At 40.7% G+C, this 21,649-nt stretch overlaps 2 protein-coding genes across 4 annotated transcripts; both read right to left on the reverse strand.

Annotated features, from left to right (window-relative positions):
* Positions 1-794: 794 nt before the first annotated feature.
* On the reverse strand, positions 795-8,772 carry rundc3ab (RUN domain containing 3Ab). 3 transcript variants are annotated; one of them, XM_070927065.1, is made up of 11 exons: positions 8,666-8,772; positions 5,075-5,190; positions 4,531-4,658; positions 3,922-4,007; positions 3,738-3,827; positions 3,578-3,658; positions 3,157-3,322; positions 2,446-2,603; positions 2,141-2,260; positions 1,059-1,159; positions 795-937 (listed from the first exon to the last, which is right to left on the reverse strand). In XM_070927065.1, exons 1-11 carry the CDS (start codon positions 8,770-8,772, stop codon positions 795-797), a joined length of 1,296 nt encoding a protein of 431 aa, XP_070783166.1. The 3 variants fall into 3 exon arrangements, with proteins under 3 accessions (XP_070783166.1, XP_070783165.1, XP_070783167.1); XM_070927064.1 differs by having other exon boundaries at positions 795-946; positions 1,065-1,159; positions 4,531-4,673; XM_070927066.1 differs by lacking the exon at positions 2,141-2,260 and having other exon boundaries at positions 8,666-8,739.
* A 4,290-nt stretch (positions 8,773-13,062) lies between these two features.
* Positions 13,063-21,119, reverse strand: pth3r (parathyroid hormone 3 receptor). Its single transcript, XM_070926719.1, has 13 exons — positions 21,054-21,119; positions 17,875-17,980; positions 16,853-16,963; positions 16,428-16,552; positions 16,129-16,223; positions 15,815-15,968; positions 14,982-15,135; positions 14,832-14,892; positions 14,677-14,743; positions 14,495-14,589; positions 14,200-14,341; positions 13,671-13,712; positions 13,063-13,551 (listed from the first exon to the last, which is right to left on the reverse strand). The coding sequence occupies exons 1-13, from the start codon at positions 21,117-21,119 to the stop codon at positions 13,063-13,065; spliced, it is 1,707 nt and encodes a 568-aa protein (XP_070782820.1).
* Between the last annotated feature and the right edge of the window lie 530 nt (positions 21,120-21,649).

Consider the following 21,649-nt stretch of genomic DNA (forward strand, 5'->3'; position numbering starts at 1 on the left):
TGTCTGTCTTTTATGTTCACATTGTAGTGGCTCTGCAAACCTTGGTAGCCTGACATGTCACATCCTAAAATCTGTATCTAAACTACTGAATGATTGAATGAGGCCTAAACTGTCATTCAGCCAATATCATGAAGCTGCATCTGTTCATTTTTAAATAATCTTCATCATAAAACCATCTGGCCACTTTAACTCAGCAATTACAAGCCTCTCTTTTTTTATCTCTCTTATAATAGTGTATTATAATATGGCAAAAACATTGTTTCTGTTCCCTAAAAGGTTATAACAGCTCATCCATCCTGCACTGCCAGTATTATGCAAGCAGCAGAACAAGATACACTGACAGACTGGTAAGACACAGACAAAGGGACAAGGACACACAGAACAACCGTACAGTGAGTTTTGATGAATGTGGCCAGTACGAGATACATGACTGTAATTGCACAAAATCAAGCATTGTGATGTAAGAGAGGTCAACCTTGAACCAGCTGTTTGCATTTCAGGAGGCTTAATCATGTGGAGACAATTAAAGACAGTGAAACAGAAGGAGGCCGTCAGGCAGTACAGCAGCTATTCCTGCATCTTTGTTGGACAGTCCCAGACACGGAGGCTACTCTTTCACAAACGCTTCAAAGGTGTAGGTTCGAAGAGTGCTTGGCGCAGAGTGGAAAGGTAAAGGGACTCACGCAAGGGCCACAAAAAAGAGAGCATTTGTCCGCCTGCCAAAAGTCTTTTTGTATTCATGCTGAATTGTCTCAGTGTCTGTTTAGTGGTTGGCAGTGTTTCTTTGGCGCCCCCTAGCTGGGAGAGAGGGCAGGACTGTTCTCTGTGCTGATGTTGACCAGACACTCACTGGACTTGAGGCTTGCCAGGGACTTGCAGCTCGGGAGGGAGGCCAAGGACCCACATAGGCCCATCATGGAGGGGGTGTAGTCCTTTTCTGGAGGGGTGGGACGAACATACAAAGGGAGGGTCAGTTCAACTGTGTGTGTGTGTGTTTACTCACTTATCATCTTAGGAGACCACAGTGTGGTACAGTGTGTGGATGTGTGAAATGTCACCTGTGCACCAGGCTCCTCCATTCTGTTTCCCCTCCGTCCTCTGGGAGTCTGAATCCAGGCTGATCTCCACTGACAGCAGCTCTGTGCTGGGGAAACTCCTCCTGCAGGTCAACAGATGTAAAGGGATAGGGTCAACAATATCATGAGTTAACCAGTACAGTGCTTCCAGGCAGGCCTGAAAATTGTGTTTTTTTCATGTGTTAAATTGATCGTTAGAGTCAATTTTTAAATCAAAAGTATGCAAATACAGTACATTTCTTTTATTTTGGTATGTGACGTTATGGACATTTGACAAGCTGCTATTAGAGCTGAAACAATTACTTGATTAGTTTAGTTGATAAGTACTGAAAATGTACGGGAAACTATTTAGATTTTCATGCAAAAATGCCGAACATTTGTTGGGGTCTGCTCGAGTAAAATAAATAACAAAAAGTTCATTAAATTTCCAATTAAAAATGAAATCACAAAATTAATTTAAAAAAGTTTTTGTTATTCAATGTACTAATATGTCTGCCTGTCATATTCTATCTCACAGTTCATTTGTTGTGTTGATAAGCAGTGTGCCACCTAACAATTAAATGAAATCCAACCCACAGAGCAGCAAAAGTATCTCTGATTGGCCAGACTCCTGCCAACACATAGCTGCATTGTAATTAAATACAGTAGAAGTGTATAATTATTCAAATGTGTATGTGTAAAACCAGCAAAACAAATATTAGATAAAAAAAATGCAAATATATTGTATATAGACATATATACAATTACGTTATGTGATATGTTCAACATAGTAGCACATGCCCTGTTAGTTATATGTGGTACGTGTATATAATGTATGTGTTCATGAAATAAAAATAATAAAAGAAGCAGGAATTAGATATATTGCACGCCACATGCTTGTCGATATGACTAAATTATTCTCATCTATGACAATCGCTTGTTGACGTTATCACACAGAGTGCAGGTATGTCTGTTTCTCTTTTCATTATTGCCATGAAGAGACAAAAATAATCTAAAGCACGAAACAGTTGAATTACTCGTGCTGCACGTGAGCTCAGTTACTCCAGAAGAGAAATGGATCAAACCTGCGGTACAGCTTGACGTCGTCTTGGTTGTTGTATGGCTGGAGCGTCGGCCACTGGTTCACCAAAGGGATTGAAAGGTTTTTAGCCAGGTGGTTGGAGTCACATGGAATCAAGTTTGTCCTGACAAACATGAGGATACAAGACATTACTGAGAAGTAATCAAATCCAGGCTTCTGCTACAGACACGCCTTCAAGTAAACCAATGAAAACGCTCATTCTGTGATTTAAGATGGTTATCTATTCTGCAGTGCACTGATGAAAATGTGGGTGCAACCCAGACTCGACTCTCTGTCTTCACCACTTACAGCTGCTCCTGAAGCTCCAGGACTATGGCCTCCAGCTCCTTCTTCTCCTGTTGGCTGTAGCTCTGCAGCTCCTCCAGACGGGCCTTTAACCTCTTGTTCTCTGTCTCTGTGTTCTTCAGCTGGGACTCACGCAGGCGCACAAGCTCCTCCAGGTAACCCTGACAACGCACATCCACACTGAGTGAAAGGGAATATCCACCCTCGGACACTCATATTAGACATCATCCGTCTGTGATGCTCAGTGTATTACAGACATTATTGTGTGATGTTGTGATTTAGGGTGTGCCCACTTTTCCTCAACCCTAGGCAGTGAACACACATTTACACGGCATATTTAACATATAAGAATAACTAACACTTTTTGATAGCACCAGTTAACATTGTTTGATATCTTGACTTATATTTGATCATTCAGTTAGTTAATTCATCATCTCAGGGTGACAATGCAATACCCAGCAGAACCAGTGTCAGCTAACTCATTTAAAGGAATAGTTTGACATTTTGGGAAGTACACTTATTTGATTTCTTGGTAAGAGTTAGACGAGAAGATCGATACCACGCTCATATTTCTTCCATTACCTTTGGACAGAGCCGGGCTTGCTGTTTCCCCGTTTCCAGTTTTCGTGCTTAGCAAATAAGCCTATTACCCAAAATGTCAACTATTTCTAGAAGCAATAGTATCCTGCGTAAGTTCAAACACAAAAAAGACACCTTTTGAGCATTGACGATCTTGAACCTCTGCTCCATCTTGCGACACTTTGTGCTCCAGCTCTCCTCGTCAGTGACCAGGGGGATGTAGGGGTGTTCAGGGACGCTGTCGTCACTTGTGCTGCTGTCAACACTCTGTCGATCGTCATCATCGCTCAGGTACTCATAGCTACAACAGAAGCGGCCAGATTATATATTTTCAAGTGCCCGGCATCGTTAATGTTATTACTAACACCTGTGCTTTTGCTACTATGACAAGTCAAAATGGCTGCTATGAAAAAGACACACAAGCAGGATCCTAAAACAAATGCAGCCGCTATCTGTAAAGTGAATAAATACATTAAATTTAGAGTCTAAACATACGTTGGATCGATTTTATTGTCATGTTACAAAGCTTTATTTTACACAATGTCAGTGAACATACCTTTGTGTGAATTTCAAGTACGGTGTGTAGTCAATTACGGCAGAGGATTTCCCATCCAAGGCCTCCCCTTTCAGACAAAAACTATGGAAGAGAAAGCGCACATCTGAAATGATCAGTTTGATGCATAAAATGACTCTGTATAAAGGTCAAGTCTCCTCACCTGAAGTCTATGGCTCCAAGACCTATGAGCATCCCTGTTAGGACCGTGGCTTCCTCTCTTAACACAATGGCTCCTTCTGCATAGAACCTCCTAAAGCACAGAGTCAAATGCAAACAGGTGGGAACACAGTTCTAGTAGGGATAGAGTGACATTACTCTATAGTTAGGTGTGCGGGGCCTCTAACCTGGTCGTTCTGCTGTCCCTCAGAGCAGTGGCGATGTATTCAGACAGCCTCTTCTCCATCAGGGCTACTCTCACCCAGGCTCGCCCCTGAAGGAGTCACCAAAGGTTAAGAAATTAACTTTATTATTATATATTTTTGATGCTCCTGTACGGCTGTTGGCTAACATCATTTCTGGATACTGCAGTTCAGTTTGCTCAGAGGGCTTCAGACTTCTTGCTGCCATTCAGGAAAGCTTTGTTAGACAAGCTTTAAAAGGCTTTGAGGCTCTGCAACTCTTTCTTTAATTAGACATTTATTTTCTTTCATTGGTTGATTTATTTGCTCTTTCTCTATTACGATCATTACAAAAAGAATGGGAAAGCTGCATAACTCCGATTTATGCATTTTTGTTAACTACGACAGGTGTTTCAAATCAGGGTAATCAATTAGAAAGACCGATCCAAGGAAGGTCTTAAACAAAAACATGTCAACATGTCAAGAAACCAACAAGCACAAACTAGAAAAATACAAGATGAAAGTCAAAATTACTTTCAAATAATTGAATGAAAGATGTTTTCTGTGCCATCTTACTAAAGTAGATGTGCATTTGTAACTGTATGCAGGACTTGCCTTGGCTCGTGACGTGCTGATGTTTTCCATGCTCTCGATGCTGCTGATGCAGCTGTTGGGGACTTTAGCACAGGCCAGACGGATGTAGTCCCAGTAACTCCTCTGACCATCAAACCAGCTGCCAGAGCCTAGAGCATGACATATTTTCTATATTGAACTTAACATATATAATGTGTATTTATTTCAGCGGACGGGGGGGGGGGTCCTGGGCCAAGGGGTGCAACTACAGTATGAGAAGGTGCTGCTGATGGTGTCCACAGTGTGTGATGCACTGGAGGCTGATTTGTTATTTTATATACTGCCATATTCTGCTTAAAAATTCAAGTATTAATGGAAAGACATTATAACAATGTTTAGACTTGACTTTATGTAATAATTCCAGTATTGATGGCTGAATTAAATTAATTCTACTTAATGTTTAATGACAAATCACTTCTTCATTTCTTGTTTTAAAATTTTCATATTGACAAAATCAGCATGGAAACCAGCATTGTCTTCTAAAACTCCATTATCAATAAGAGCATTTTTTTTTTTTGGTCATTACCTTTGAAACGGTGGCTGAGGATGTGTTCAAGGATGGCTGCGAAATTGATGAACTCCTCAGATGAATCATCTATGGGCTCGGCTGTGTATTTCTCCAAGAGCGTCTTTACTGAAAACCTTTGTGCGGGAGAGAGAGAGAGAGAGAGAGAGAGAGAGAGAGAGAGAGAGAGAGAGAAAGAGAAGTTTTCAACAAAGAGTTTGGTTGCAAGTAATAAAGTCGTCATGGGAATAAATTAGTCAGGAAACAGATTAATGGATTACTGCTTTCTTTGTTTCTGTTTACTGTAGGAGGAACACGTCATAGATCAAACTATAATTATACTTTTTGGAATCTTTCCTCGATAAAAAGAAATCACATAAGCCTACATAAGACTACACAGTGTTCTGCCAACATAATGAATGTAGTGAAACAAAGTCAATGATTATAAAACCTGCAAAATGAAAAGTGAATCAGAAGCCAGGTTGTTAAACACACATTATGTTCATCCCATATGTTTGTTTGTTGATGTAGATTTACTATCCATCTCCAGCTGACTCTCATTTCTACACAGGAGCCTGATGTCATCCATTTGCTGTGAGGAGGACGTTTACGGAGAGCTTTCAGGAAGCTCCCAACGACTCAGTTTACTTCTTATTGGACAGCTTGAATTTATGACTCTATTCTAATGTGATACATTCAAGGCTGTAAGGATGCCTGCTTGTGATGCACTATGCTGTAGCCTATAAAGTACATTTTGAGTAGGATAAACAGTTTAACGCATAGCTACAGTCAAGAGACAAATATAGTTCTGTAAAAAAGCAGCATCATAGTTATCCTGGTATCCATGTTAATACAAAGTGTGCTCTGCAGGATGAGTTCAAATCTGCTATTTATTTGAATTTGAGCATGTGTCATGAGCCGTATACTAATTTCATAGCCACTATAAAAAGAAAGACTTCCGGGAAAACACGGTAGCTAGTAAACTAGAGTCTACAACTATACTAGCAGCTCTTTGTTTGATGTGTTAACATGCTAACATTCACTAATTAGCACTAAGCATGAAGTAGCTGAGGCTGATGGGAATGTCATTAGTTTTGCAGGTATTTGGTCATAAATTGGACAAACATGATGATGGCGATTAAATGTTAAGGATCACCAAAGTCATTACAATTCATCCTGAGGGGAACATTCATGTCTGTATCAATTTCATGGCAACCCATTCAATAGTTGTTGAGAAATTTCACTTAAAACCATAAATGTCAACCTCATAGTTATCCCCAGAAGCATTGCTAATAACTAATTTGGATTTGAGTATAACAATGTACCTGCATAATTAAGGGTTTAATGTCAACTGGCGTGACCTCCTGCCACAATATATACACCCACAGACCCCATAAACCCCCATGCTGTGGTAACTAAAAATTTATTTCAGGCAACATTAACCTTCTCCTGAAATGACTGCTCCTAAATATTTTCCTGGAGACTAAATAATTCAGCACTTCTATTTGCTGCAAGAACACCTGCCAAATGCTATTTGTCCAGTGACACGGAGATATGCTATGGGGTGAAAGGGGGCCATATGGACCAAAGAAACCCCAGTAGACATGGCCTCTGCAGTAGATGGAGAGAACTTACTTTATAAATCTATATTCTGATGAATATTGGTTATGTTTTGCTGGCTCTGGAATCAAAGAGTTTGGGTTTCAGTGGCCAAATATAAACAGTTTTTAGTAAAACATATCTGAGCACAGTCAGTTTGTATGGTGTGTGTGTGTCTATAAGACAATGCGTATCCTAACACAGGCTATAGAGGCAAGTGATTTCACTCCCCATTGTTCCAGAGGCAACAATGTCTCATTCAGCTGCTCCGACTGTGGCCAGATACTGGACAATAATTGGCTGACTATCCTCAAAACGAGCACAATCCCCTGCATTTTCACTGTATTACAGACAGCAGGGACGTGACATGACCCAGATTGGCTTGTCCATGGCTCAGCAGAGGTGCAGTCATGTTCACCTGCAGTGATGTCTGAATGTGTGTGTGTTTGTTTAATAGGTGTTCCACATACAGTACGACAAGAACATAATGTCTGACTGGCTCTAGTCACATGACCTGGGCTTAAAACAGGCCCATGAAACAGATATGAGTTGTTTGATGACTTAACACTTGTCTTTGACTTTAACATCAATGACTGTAATGTTGGCAGAACAGGCAGCATATTCAGAGACAGAGCAGACACGAAGCCAGGGTTAACACATTTGCTGTGCTTCTGGACGAATGATTGTAGCATTATGATTTCTTTAATGTGTCTAGTATATACCTGTAAGGAGAGAGGGGCAGAGGGAAAATAATTAGATCCTGCATATATTTTATTGCCAAGTTCAATGGCCACTAAAGCCTAAATCTAATTTAATTCATCACTACAGTGCAGTTTTTGTTGTATGTCCACGTCTCTTTCAAAACTACTCATGTACAACCATCTAATGGATCTGGAAAAGTAATCAACACAAAATGTATGAGACATTCACAATTCATGTTTATTCAAAACTGCAATAACTGATTTTTTTGGCCACATGGAGGCATCAGAGACAAGCTGTGGAAACAACATTGACACGTATCACCCTTTAAGATGATATGGTGAACTTATTAGAACGTATCTCTCATAAGCTGTTAAATGTTACACTACGTTCACTAGCTAGTTGCTGACTGTGTCTGTCTGCTGTTTGGTGCTGAGCAGGTGGCGTACAGTCTGAGCTGAAAACAGCTGCCTGCTGCGACGGAAACAGGCACTATGAGAGCTGTGAGACTGGACCAAAACAGTGATGCTGTGGGCCGGAAAACCAAAACGATGAGCTGAAAGATGCTAAAATGCTCTGTAGAGCTGAGGGGACCAGGTGACTCTGTCGGTTCACTACGATCGACCCCTTTAACATAATACAGTCATTTGATCCCTTGATATAATAAAAACATTGATTATAGCAGCTTTAAATTTTACTGCTAATGACATAGCCTTTGTGTACAGTGTGTGGTTAATAGCGTACATGTATGGTATGTTTATGTCTGTATGTGTTTAACCCCACAAAGTCCAATCAGGACTTGATGTACAGGCCTTATCCTGCCTCCCTGCCCTGAGTCCCTGGGGTGCCAGCTAGTCCTTGCCCCAGGAAGGTTGTCGTCATAGCAACCACGCCATCAGCGGGGGAGAAAATGAATCGCACTGACAGAGATGACACTGCTAAACTCACACAGGGAGGCCAGTCTGTCTGTGGATTTTATACGTTTTAAAAAATCAGTATTTGTAGTGAAAGGTCGTTAATGCACGTACAGGCTTCGTGTGCGTGCAGGCCCGCTGTCGGTGCAGAGTTCATAAAAAGGACTTATGATGAGGGTGACGTAAGCGTGCATGTCAAAATGTCTTGTGTGCATTTACTGCCTACAGTAAGAATAAAAACACCAGGACCAAATGTTGTTACGGAATAGACACAATATAACCACATGGCCACTTGGGATAGACTCAGCATTTAACCTCTTAAAATCTCCACTCATATCAGAGCGCACACACACACACACACACACACACAGTAGCCTAAACACTTTGACAGTAAACTGACCTGCAGACGGTGATGAGGTTTTTTCGCTCCACCGCCACGTTCCGAGCGGACGCTTTTTTCGAGACATCTCCCATGGCCATCGCTGCCTGCACACAGCCGGGCTCCATCCAGGAGGAGGCAGCCCTGATATCAAAGGACCCCTCCCTGTCGGCCACCGGCCCTCCTCATTCACTTCTGGATGCCGGAGAGAGGATGCTGCCTGCCCGCATCAGCAGCCGCTGACAGCCGGCAGCAGCACTTAGTCTTATGGCGGAGGATGAGCAGCTCGACACATCAGATACACCGGAACATGCAGTGTGCTGCTCTGTGTTTATTATTACTCTTATACACAGAGGACTGGATTACATACGTGCTCTCTCTCTCTCTCTCTCTCTCTCTCTCTCTCTCTCTCTCTCGCCCTGCCTACTTTTTGACTCCATCGTGACGTCACTGGCTCGGCTCTCATCATGCAGACTGAACATGACGACTCACCTGAGTGGCCTGAGTGTCATGTGCGCTTTTAAAGCGGTTTCCTGCTTTACAACACGGCTTTGGCATTTTCATTGTGCGTATAAGGACTTCAATATTATGCAATTGACAGATATTTCAAATAGGCTTGATAAATATCCAGTAAGTCTATTAACCAAGTCCTAAACATTTACTGTGCATTGTGGAATTGATGAAATATTAAAAACCTCTGAAAAAGTCTTGTTAAACATCATATAGCTTCAATAAAGAGTTGGAACAAGATGATAAAGTACATATAATACTGTCAGACTGTGAGGCATAAGATGATTTTTCAAACCTTAAAGCTGCTCAACAGGAAATAAAAGGGAAAGTATATGTTAAAGAGTTATTTTATTTGCAGTATGTTGCAGAAGATACCAATGATTGCTGCTTTTATATAGAAAGGTATTTCTTAACGTATACTGCCTTTGTTATTCTATATTTATCATATTTATCTGAGTATAATACAATAGGTGCTGTATGGTCATATGCTGTAAATTAAAAAAATGAAAATGTATTGCAAAAAAGTGCTGAGACCTTCCATAAATTGCACTGTTTTTTATTTTTCATCATATTTTTGAATATACTTTAATATACTTTACACGTTTTCTCTTTAAGGGACAATACACCATCAGAGACCTTTTTTGTACTGAGCGTTATGTTGGTTCTTGTCCTATAACAGCTTGTAAAAAAAGGTTTACAGGACAATAAGGGTGATATCATCAACACCAGCAGCAGCACCACAGTCATCCTGCTGGATCATCTCCTCCTTCTGTAATTTCCGATCAGCATCCCCTTCACTCTCCTCCCGCCCTTCTTTCCCCTCCTCCTGCTACCAGAAGAGGCTGTCGCGTATCTGACACCTGAACTGAATCAGCTGTAAAGTCTCATCAAACGGTGACACTTTGGTCCCCAACCTTTCCTCTCTAATGAGCTGACAGCTGGCTGCCACCATACGTTGTTGGGTGGGGGTTGGGGTTTTCTTTTTGTCCTGGTGGAGGAGCAATCACTCATGCATATCTGTGTCTGGCGCTCCATATGTTTGAATGCTTCATATTTCCTGTTTTAACTACATCAGAGCTGTGAAACTGTGGCCTGTAATCTAAAATGAGATTCAGAAGTAAACAGATGTAACATGCAGAGACAACAATACCTCATAGTTCAGTCTCCTTGAAGAGAAAAGTCTTTTAAATGATTGTTAAAATGTGATTTAGGTGAACTGAAAAGCTAATTTTTTATTGCCTGTTATATGATGATTTATGGGCTAAACCTTTAAATTAATTTCTGATGACTTGTTCTAGTTGGATGATTATTAAAAAAAGTTGTGTGTTTTAGCTATGGTATTTTGTCCATGTGGGCTTAATGTTCATGACACAATAAATATAATAACTAACATAACAAACTCAGTTCATTTCCTTCAGTAACATAATAATGTATTTTAAATATTTTTTATTTCAAAGATAAGCAAGTCAGACTATGTTCTAAAACTGCATCATTCCCTTTGATTTGACATATCATGTGGCAACAAACAGTGAGGACATTTTAACTTGCAATGTTTTCATTTTTGCAGCAGGGGGCAGAGCTTTATCTCGTTTCTCTCCTAATCCTAATAAAAGGGCCAGTTGGGCACTCACAGGAGACAGATGAAATAAGAAACCACACCTCCAGTTTATAACACAGGTCTGAAACCAAAATTACATCATCAGGGTTATTTAACATTACACAGCTGTTTTACTGGTTGAATAATACTCCTTTTGACAAGTGAACTGAAAATTATATGTAGTTTCCTTTAAATAACAAACACGTGAACATGGCCCCCACACTGCTCCATCTTAAGGAGCAAATACTTTCTCAACTTCACTTGGATTATGTGATATTTGATATTTACATTATGTGTTCTCCAGTAGTAAAATATGGTACATATAAACAGCAAGGAGATACAGTTGGTTTTCAGGAAAAAAAATTAGTCTAATAATCATAATCACTATCACTAGTCATCTCCTCCCCGACTCTGCTGACCTCACGTCTAACTCTAAGAATGTGCTCAGTTCATGTATTTCAGGACTTTGATGGCAGCTGTGTAGTATTTTTCTACCACCTGAAACTGTAGTACTGAAGCCTGAACTTTATTCTCCTTGTTGTTGGCTTCCAATAATGTTGGTGACACATCTGTTGTACTCAGTGTCGGTCTGCTCAAATTGTACCGACAGGGAAGGAAAAGAAAGCCTTTCAGTTTTCAGCTCCAGCCACTCTGAATAATCTGCAAAAGGAAATTGAATAGATGAATCTGATATCTCTGGAAGAAGTCAAGACCAATGTAAACTCTATGATGAATAACTCCATTCTTAATGAAGCCCACTTTTAGCCATATTATTCTTATTATCTGCTGTTAGTGTATTGTTGTCTGATCTTGTATTGTTTTGATGCTGTTGCCTTGGCCAGGTTTCAAACTTCAGTGGGACTTACATGGTTAAATGAAGGTCAAATAAAATTTTTTTAAAAAACATAATATGAGTGAGTGTAATTTTGTGTTGGGGAATCAGACAGAAAAGATCTTTTATCTTTTGTTCCAGGAATACCAGCGAGTAATAAATGTGTGCATTGACTTAAGTTTTGCCCTGAAATAACTAACAAAGCTTTTACACAACTTTCAAGGCATAATCCCAAAACATTTATTAAATAATCAGTTAGTTATCTTACATTGTACATACCCTACAAACACAAAACATCTGTCACCTAAACAGTCCTAAAATATTTACTGGTACAATTTCCTGTCCGTTTATCTTGTGAATACTGGTGGCTTGTGCTGCTGCAGGTCCGTCACTCGTGCGCGAAGTCTGCAAACAGCTCAGGTGCCTCTTGCTCCGAGCCGAGGCCTGAGGGGAGTGTGTGAAATTCTGAACGGTGTTGTGAGGGCATTTGGGGCAAGAGGTCACACGGAGAAAGAAGATGGGGGTTTGGCCTGCGAGAGGGAAAAAGGTTTGTGCATCAGCCCTCAGGGTTCTGTCAGGCTGATAAATAGGGCTGAGTAGACAACATGGACAACAACAAAGGTGCAGAGGGAAGTCCGACCTGTCTAGACGTGCTGTCCGGACACTAATGACTGTTGAAAATAATCAGATGTGGACAGTTAGCTCAGGAGAGTAATGTGTCCTCCATCATAAATATGTGGATATGTATGGAGGTCAATATTTGGAAAAGGGAGGATGGCTAGGCACACACACACACACACACACACACACGCATACACAAGTGCAGCTTGAACTGGGGTCAGCCAGACTGGCCTGGAAAATCCAACACAGGAAAGATGTGAAGAGGGAGAGAAATAACGAAGACAGGTCTGTCCCTTGACTTTTCTCTGCAGCATCACATCTTCACAGATTATTTAGCTTCATTTATCTGTTCACATTTATTTTACATCAACTGCAAGCATATAAAAATGTACCATTCATGTACGCTGACAGAAAATTAAATAGATCCACAAGAAACCCATCAGGGAAAAGTCTCTATAACTTGAGAGAGTTGTGATTATAGTACAACACAAACCACTGAAGACACATGTATATAATCCTTATTTGGTTTGTCACAGGGAGTATTTTATGTGATGGAAATGTGATCCCATCCACTGAAAAATCTTGTTTGTTGATGGCAAAACAATCTCTCCACAAGGTCTGCTCAGCAGCTGTTCTGGAGCTTTCCATCATATCACAGGATCTTCTTCAGCAAACTGTTTGTGCAGCTGTCTGGTAGAGTTTCTCTGAGCACTTTGAGGACTCCTCATTCATGTTGGCTTAAAAGTTGAGACTGAAACTTCTTTCTTGACCTTGGAAGAAGTTGACAAAACAATCTCAACACAAGTCCTTGACATGTCAGTACCTCATGTATGCTCATCTGAACAACTATCAAAACAATCATAAGATGGTCTCCAGCTCTTTCAGAGATAAAAAGCTGTCTGGATCTTCTGCTCCAGGGCTTTGGGCTGGAGATGCTCCCTGACTTTTTGAGTCATGATGTCCCTTGCTGGCTCTGACATGCCTTGCAAAAACCCCAGACTCTGTCCCCCCTGGCTTCCGCACAGTCAGCTTCTGTTGGGGGCCGGAGGTCTCAGTATCACCGCGCACATATCCGGGCAGGCTGGTTTGTGGGTGGAGAGAGCCGTGGCGTGGCGGCCTGACCCCTGAGCCTCCACCAGCAGCTCCACCTGAGCCCACCACACCTCCAGTGAAGGAAAGAGCTCTGGGATTAGCAGCAGACAAGCTGACACTGTGGGTGGTGGTGTGTGACATCATGCCGCCATAGTAACAGCTGCCTCCGCCGCCGCTGCTGGTCATCCTGGCTTTCTGTTTGAGGTCCAGTGTGAGGCTGCGTCTTAACCACGCCTTCTTTACCTCTGCCTGCACCTGACAACAGGAAGAGGGAGACAAACAAAGAGTTATGTTTGTCTTTTTTTTATCAGACCTAAAAAAATATAAAGAGTAAAGAGTAACGTAAAGAGTTCACGAAATGATTCCTTTATTACCTCCCCATTGCAGAAACAGTAGATAAATGCCACAAAAAAGCCCTGGAAAGATAAAATTGAGATATTGTTAAAAGTGCACCACATTTTTGTAAATGTATTGCATCCAAATACTGAAAAAGTAAGCTACAGCCAGCAGACAGTTAGCTTAGCTTAGCATAAAAACTGGAAACAGGGGGAAACAGCTAGCCTGGCTCTGTCCAAAGCTAATAAAAGGCTTACTAATGAACACATTATATTCATTTCATCTGTAAAAGAAAAGAAGTCGAACTATTATAAAGTATGAAGTACTCTGATTGCACATATTTCTTGCTAACAATTCTGGGAATATGTTTAGCTTGAAAGTGAAAAAACATTACAATAAGTTTTCCCAAAATATAGCTAAAAATTAGCATTCATGTACAATAATCTTTCTGAATTTTGTATTTTTTTTTTCTTTATCAGGAAAGTTAATCACAATAGCAGAGTATAAGTTAACCCTTACATCACATCATTGCTAGCAGAGTTTTTATGTGTAAATGTGTATTCTGACCTGGGATGAATTGAAGAACATCTCATAATGCATCTGCACTTGCCACAGCAGCCCGGTGACCTCAGTGTATGGAAGAGCCATGAACACCATGTAGTGAACTCCAAACAAGGGCATGAGGACTAATGTGGACTTGAGCAGCTTCCTGCAGATAAAGAATGTGAACAATCATGTAGTGATTTAACATTTGTGAAAACTCTCTTGTCAAAGGATGGCAGCCTAATAGATGTTTGAAAGAAATTAAGAAAGTAACATTCTTTTCAGTCTATTGTTCTTGGAGGGTTAAATGAATAATTACCGGTATTGCTGCCGGGGGTCCAGTTTACCAGTGTTTGTTTCCCATAGTTTAGAGGCCAGTACACGTATTATGTTGACGAAGAGGAGGAAATTCACCTGCAGGGGCAGAAATGTACAGTAAGGTTATATTCAACCCAAGTGTCAAATATCCCCTAATAGTATTAAAATGTAAACTTTTCTTACAACAATGGCTGCCAGAATGGGAACTTGATAGATCCACTTCAGGTTTCCTGCACTGATGTCCCAACATCTGAAAGCAGAAGCAGAAGCGTAAGAATTACATGAGCATTTGTGATACAGGTGTCGTGCAAATATTAGACGCCCATCACATGACTCACTGTGTGTCAGCCAGCGACGCTCGAGCACTGACCCAAACGGACACAAACACAGCTGGAACACCTACAATGAGCAGAGAGAAAGATTGGGAAATTGTCAGTTTGTGAATTCACTCGTTATGTGACAACAGACCATGGTCTGATGTCACTTACCCCAGCCGATGATGGTGAGGGCCCATAGGTAGTTCTTGTCAGAGAGGAAGGCCATGAAGATGAGACTATGTAGGTACAACCCCTCCACCAGGATCCAGAAATGATTGGTCGCCAGGAAATAAAGGAAGAAAGTAACAGCAACTTTACAGCCGGCCTGAGGACACAGAGCAGCATGTTAACATTCAAACAGGCCATACAAAACTGGAACGTGTATTAGCTCGGTGTAAAAAAATACAATAATATATATTGTTATACAAAAGAAAACTGGGATTTATGTTTTTTCTCTTAAAGGAATAGTTTGACATTTTGAGAAATACACTTTCTTGCTGAGAGTTAGACGAGAAGATCGATACCACTCTCATATCTGTGCAATAAATATGAAACTACAGCCAGCAGTTAGCTTAGCATAGCATAAAGATAGATAACGTACATGTTAATTAGACCTAATTAGACTCAGATTAGAAAGGTTGTTAACACGCAACAAGATCTGACTTTTGGACAGAGCCAGGCTAACTTTTTCCCACCATTTCCAGTTTTTATGCTAAGCTAAGCTAACAAGCTGCAGACTCAAGCTATATACTGTATTTACTGTACAGATATGAGAGTGGCAAGAAAGTGATTAAGCGTATTTCCCAAAATACCAAACTGTTCCTTTCAAACACATTATCTCTAAATTTCATTTCATAACATGAGCATGTATTACATCCTAATATGGACCCCCATTATACCACTTTACTGACTGTCATACAGCATCTTGATGCAATGTTAAAATGCTATGAAAAAACAAAACTGTTGATAAATGATAATGAATATAAAAAAAACATGTAGTTTACCATATGGGGCTTCTGTGCAGTGAACTCAGGCTCAGCCTTACTGTCATCAGATATGGAGTAGAGCACAGCGTCCTTCACAAAAATGCTGACTGCTCGACATATGAAGGAGGTGAAGAGGTGAATGTGGATGTAATTGCGTGTGCAGTGGAGACGCCTGAAAAGTGTGTGTGTGTGTGTGTGTGTGTGTGTGTGTGTGTGTGTGTGTGAGAGAGAGAGAGAGAGCGAGAGAGAGAGAGACAGAGGGATGATTTTTTATTTGCCTTTTTCAGTGGGCTACGAATGTGTTTTAGGAAAAAATACTTTATACTTCTTACTTGAAATAGCAGAGGATGGAGACGGCCACCATCAGTGATGCTAGAGAAATGGAGTAGCCAACAGTGTACATGAGATGGAGTCTCTTGAACACCTTCTGAAGCAAAACAAAAACATGCTTAGAGTGTGTGTGTGTGTGTGTGTGAACATATTCTTTATGGCACAATCTATATATTGCATAGAAAACATTGGTCAGTCAGAAACATTTCATATGTACAATGCATATGCACAAACACACACATTCAACTACGAAAACAAACACTGTCCGTGTACACGTCTAGACAAACGTACATGTACGTACCTCCTCTTGGCTCCTGTGGTTGGAGGTCAAGTACGTGGTGCACTCAGTGTAGTTGGCCCAAGTGCGGTTGATACTGGGCACCTGCTCCCAGCTCCCTACTGCGTCACACTGACGGTAGGCTCGGCCTGGGTCACAGGAGAGCAGAACGCATCCACAACATTAGCACATTAGCATCAGTCTGTGATACAGTAGAAATGTCAGATATTTCTTGAAGGCGGAGAAAACATTTGAACTGTAAGCAATGTAGACAATCATATAGTGGACGACCACATCTTCAAGATACAGCTTGAAGCTCACATACAGCTTTTTACCCATGTTTGTATTCCAAGAAAGCCACCATAAGCCTATTGCAGAGACTACATTCAGACATCAGGGCAAAGCTGATGTATTATTTCTGCATGTTAGTGGCTCTTTAGCTGTCCTACCTCTGTGGTTGAAGTCGTAGATGTAACCTGGACACCGCACTGAAACCAGCTGACCTGCTCTGCTCCGTGGCCAGCAGATGATCCCGTCCCACTCCGGGACACAGTCACCGTCTTCACAAATAATGGGAAACAGCCGTTAGGTATAGGAAGGTATAGTTTGAGCTTTTCTTGTACACTATGGAGGCACGGCACAGGCCCAAGGAGTCAGGAGGCCCCTCGGCGAGAGCCTCTGTTTGAACTGACCAATTATATGGGCATTTCTCATTCAAATAAAAGCAGACCTTTAGTGTTGAGGTTAATCTGCAAAATACCACCGAAAAAGATGCAAAATGACCGCAAACAACGTGGGTGGTGGTGGGGTGCTCTGGTAGGTATGTAGGATGCATGCTTATGACAACTTCTCATGATGATGATGATTATAAAAGAGTTAAATCTGAGTTGCTGCACTTTATGTCAGAGCTGCTCACTGTGCCTCTCTTCTACCAGACTAGTCCTCAGACCATTGAAGCAACTTATCGTCTGTTTCTGCGTCATAGTCTGAATGAAAGATGTCCCGCTATTGTCTGCACCTGAATTCAACTGTGTAATCACAGAGATACTGGTCAGCAGGATATTGGATGGGTGTTATATCCGTTCCTAAATAAATAATTGATGTAATAAATACTGTTTCTGATTATACATTTGGACATGCACTCACTGACCTCTTGTGTTTTTTTATTCTAACGCTGGACATGTTAAAGGACTGTGTTTGGAATAGAAGGAAAAAAAACTCTTCAATGTTGTCTTTTTACCTGAAGCTTAGGTTTAAATTTATATATAATATTTATATAATATTTATTTTACACAGTTTTTTGGGGGGATAGTTTATTATACACGTTTAGGGGTTTAGCTAACATGTCTCCTTGCTGAGATTGATTTTTAAATATTATCAGGAGGTTCAGTGTTAAATAAGACACAGCGAAACAGAGCACTGCCCTGTCCCTACTTATGGTGAATAAAATGATCAAGAGCAGCACACAAACCTTTGACCAGGGCCATTTCTGCCTGGATGCTCCTCTCACACTTGGCGTGAGCACCAATCAAAACGTAGATCTGCTCGTCTCGTGTGATGACATCATCAGAGTCTATCTGTTGCAGGTGGATAGAAGAGAGAGGTGTCGAAATGTTGAGACAAGTATGCAAGAAATGCAATATAGTGTTATATGTGGAACACAAGGAAGCAAGTTCTCTCACTGTATGAAATCAAATGCAGTTTCCAACTGCCTGCAGCAGAGTGTATGGATGCATTCAACTTTATAGAAATTTAGGTGGTACACAACAATTTGTAACAATGGAAAAATAATGAACAGGATAAATCATATCCTCAACTTCGCTATAATGTAAAGTATCCCTGCTTTGTAGTAAGTGGTTTAAAACTAATCTAAATTAAAGTCATTGGCAGCAGGATCCTTTAAGAAAGATCTAATTTAACCACAATGTATCTGCAGCGGTGTGATTGGGTTGTTTGGTATTGTCCAACCCTCAAGAGCAACTTCAGCTCATCTGAGCAGCTACCATCCTAGCGTTTGTTTATCTGTTAAGGTGCCCACAGACATTTCCTAATGAAAGTCTCTTTCCAAATGTGGCGATCTGTCAACCGCAAAAACCGCTGAGGGTCTGATGTGCTGCCTCCGGTTGTTGTGAAATAGTTGTGTGAGGGTATGTGATGATCCCTCGCCAACCCCCTTTTGTTGGCCACAAGGGGGCCTTGTCCTCAGGACCCCGGCCATGCCGATGAGAGCTAGTCTACACAAGCAGCTTTGTGTTCCCAGGTGCATTTCACAACAGAGCAGCAAAACTAGCAACTAGAGAACTCACATGAGGATTGTTTGCCCGCCAGAGGAGACCGATGAGAGAGATGATGAGGCAGAAAGGTACTAAGTAAATGTACTCAAAGGCTGTATTTAAGCAAAAGTTTGAGGCATTGAATATATCCATTTTATGCTACTTTATACTTCTACTCTACTACAATTCAGATGGAAATATTGTGCTTTTTACACCACTACATTTGACAGGTGTAATTACTAATTACTTTTCAGATAAGATATAACATAAATAAAATATTTGATAATCTTATAAAAAACATTACATTGTTAAACTAGTGGCTCCCAACCTTTTGGCCTGAAACCCTTTACGAAAAAGACTAAGCCATGCTTCTGTGTGTTCAGTACAGCTGAGGCAGAACTGGACAAAGTGAAATATTGACCTGTCACAGGGGCCAGTTTTCAGCAGAATGAGCACTTTTACTTTTGATACTTTAAGCACAAATACTTCTGTACTTTTAGGATTTTAAATTCAGGAGTTTTACTTGTAACGGAGTATTTTGACATTGCTGTATGGGTACTTCTCCTCTGTCTGCCTGGCAAGCTAAAAGAAAACCATCTTGCTAAACAGACTAAAGCCCAACTGGAACTATTCATGTCAATGGACATGTGATAACTGACATTCTTGGCATAAGTCATTAAAATAAACAGCCAATGGGTGAACAGGGTTTCCAGTATTGTAGCACTCAGAATGCTGAACAGATATCATTTCCTACGGTGATTTGTTTTGGGAGGGGACTCTCAGCCAGAGTCAATACAGACATATTGAGCCACTCAGACCACTTGTTGTTGTTGAATAGTGGACTGTGGACACACTCTGGCTGTGCTGACAGAGCTTGCAGTGCATATGTGTGTGTGTTTCTGTGTTTCTCTGTCCACAGTCCCATTTAAACACACGTCGATTATTGGATATTCAAGTTTTATGTCAATCAAAATCCTCGACCTGTTCCTTAATAAAACAGCCTCAAAAATGGACACAGTACATGCAGCATAATTCAATACTGTGAGTCAATACGGAGAAGTCATTCACTTTTCTTTGCAGGGGAGGGTTTTCTGCTGACAGACAGGGAGTGTTAGCAAAACATTTAGGCTCAATCTCCTCGCCTTTGTGTCATAATTGAATTTTGCTCTCACAGGCCACTGCTTTATGTAAAGTGATTTTCAGGCTGACTGAGCAGGTGGTTGTAAGTCTGCCTGAGGCCGACACTCAGGATCGATGAAGACATGGGGCTCCGAAGCGACAGTGGTCAGTGTGAGCTGCAGGGAGGGGGGGTGGGGTGAAAGGTTAAAGGGGTCAGAGATGATGGAGGTGTGTGAAGAAAAGCAGACCACCGGCGACTTGTGATGGTGGAGATTGAGGGCTCTTGTTTATGTGTGTGTTGCCTTTGTAATCCCCTACTTTTTCCAAAGTAATATTCCTATTTAGACATAATATTTTGTAGGCAAATTTGCAAAATACCCTATAATGTATTATCTATTTTGTTGTTAATAATTAGTTATAAGTAAGTTATTTAGTTGTTCTTCTTTTTAAAAAGGATTTGTGATGCAAATAACCCACAACTGTAAAGACCTAATGAATTCACAGGCTGTTCAATAGTAGGTTTGAGGTTTCATTGTCATCTGATTTTACTGTTTTTACGTTTGGAAATAAATTATACAGTACATAACCCTCAAAAATGAAAAATCAATATTCCTCAGCAGCACTGCTAAAAAAAAAGTTACTCCATATCACCTCATGTGTTAAAAAAGAAGAAAGTTACACCACTCATTTTATGGCTCAATGGATGGCACATTTATAGATAAATCTATGTCCAAAATTCAAACGATCAAAGAGAGTCACAGACACATGAAATTTTCTATATTTGGCCCAAAGTGCAGCAGTATGGGAGTGTTATTTCTGACTCAGTGTCGTATTATAGTGTAAGATATGATGCGGCTGTGTGAAAGGTTTAAATTTAGAGCATTTAAAAAACATCCTTTGATAGGTTAACACTGGACTAAGAGACTGAGAAGTTACTTTCTGCTCATTTTATTTATGTTGGTGATTTCCCATAAAACTTCACATGCTCACCAAACCATGATAACAGATATAAGAAGAGTATTATTATTCCAATCAAATAAGATCCACTAGAACTTGTGTTTTTATGTCATAAAACGTAAAAATTAAAACGTTTATGCTTAAATTCTGTTTGTTTTGAGACTAAAAGTAAAAGCAATGCAAAAACAAAGAGCGTGGCAGAAACAACTCTATGATAGCAGAACAATAGTCATTTAACCCATTCAATCTATAAAGTAATCAATAACTCAATCACCCAAATATTCAGGATGAGAAGACTTACCAGTGCAGTCACTATTATTACACTGTGGAAAAGAGCCAAGGCACCAGTTCCCTGTGCAGACAACATGACGTCTTTTCAACTGTCCACTTAAACTGGACGTTTAATTAACATCAGATCATCTTATCCTCCTCGTGTCCCAAAGTTAAGGACTGTTCTTCTCTGGTGTCCCATCAGTGCTCTCTTGTGCTCCTGTGCCTGCAGATAGTTGTTATTTCTGTTTCGGCTGATCTTCTTGAGCTTTGGGGTCTTTTGACATCCAGAATTGATCTTTTAAAAATGTTTCCTTTCTCCAGTCCTTCTCCTTGAGGCTCAGGGCACGTCACTAATAAGGTCTGAGGGAGCATGTAGCAGCCAGTCTGTAGTGTGAGAAGGTTTCTGTGGGCAGGAGAGAGGGGAGCACTGTGGAAGAAATCCCCTCCTTTTACAGGTCTTTGGACTATCAAAAATGGGTTGGCCTTGATTGGCTGTGGCTTCCATGTCACTTAACTCTTTGTGCTCCTCTGGTGTGGTCATCTGTCTCTGCCATCCTGTTTGTGTTTGTTTTGTTTTTTCCCCACTTGTCTCCTTTAACCCAGTTTTTCCCTAACCCCCCTGTC

This window comes from Enoplosus armatus, chromosome 20, assembly GCF_043641665.1.
Source record: "Enoplosus armatus isolate fEnoArm2 chromosome 20, fEnoArm2.hap1, whole genome shotgun sequence".
NCBI classification, from domain to species: Eukaryota; Metazoa; Chordata; class Actinopteri; order Centrarchiformes; family Enoplosidae; genus Enoplosus; species Enoplosus armatus.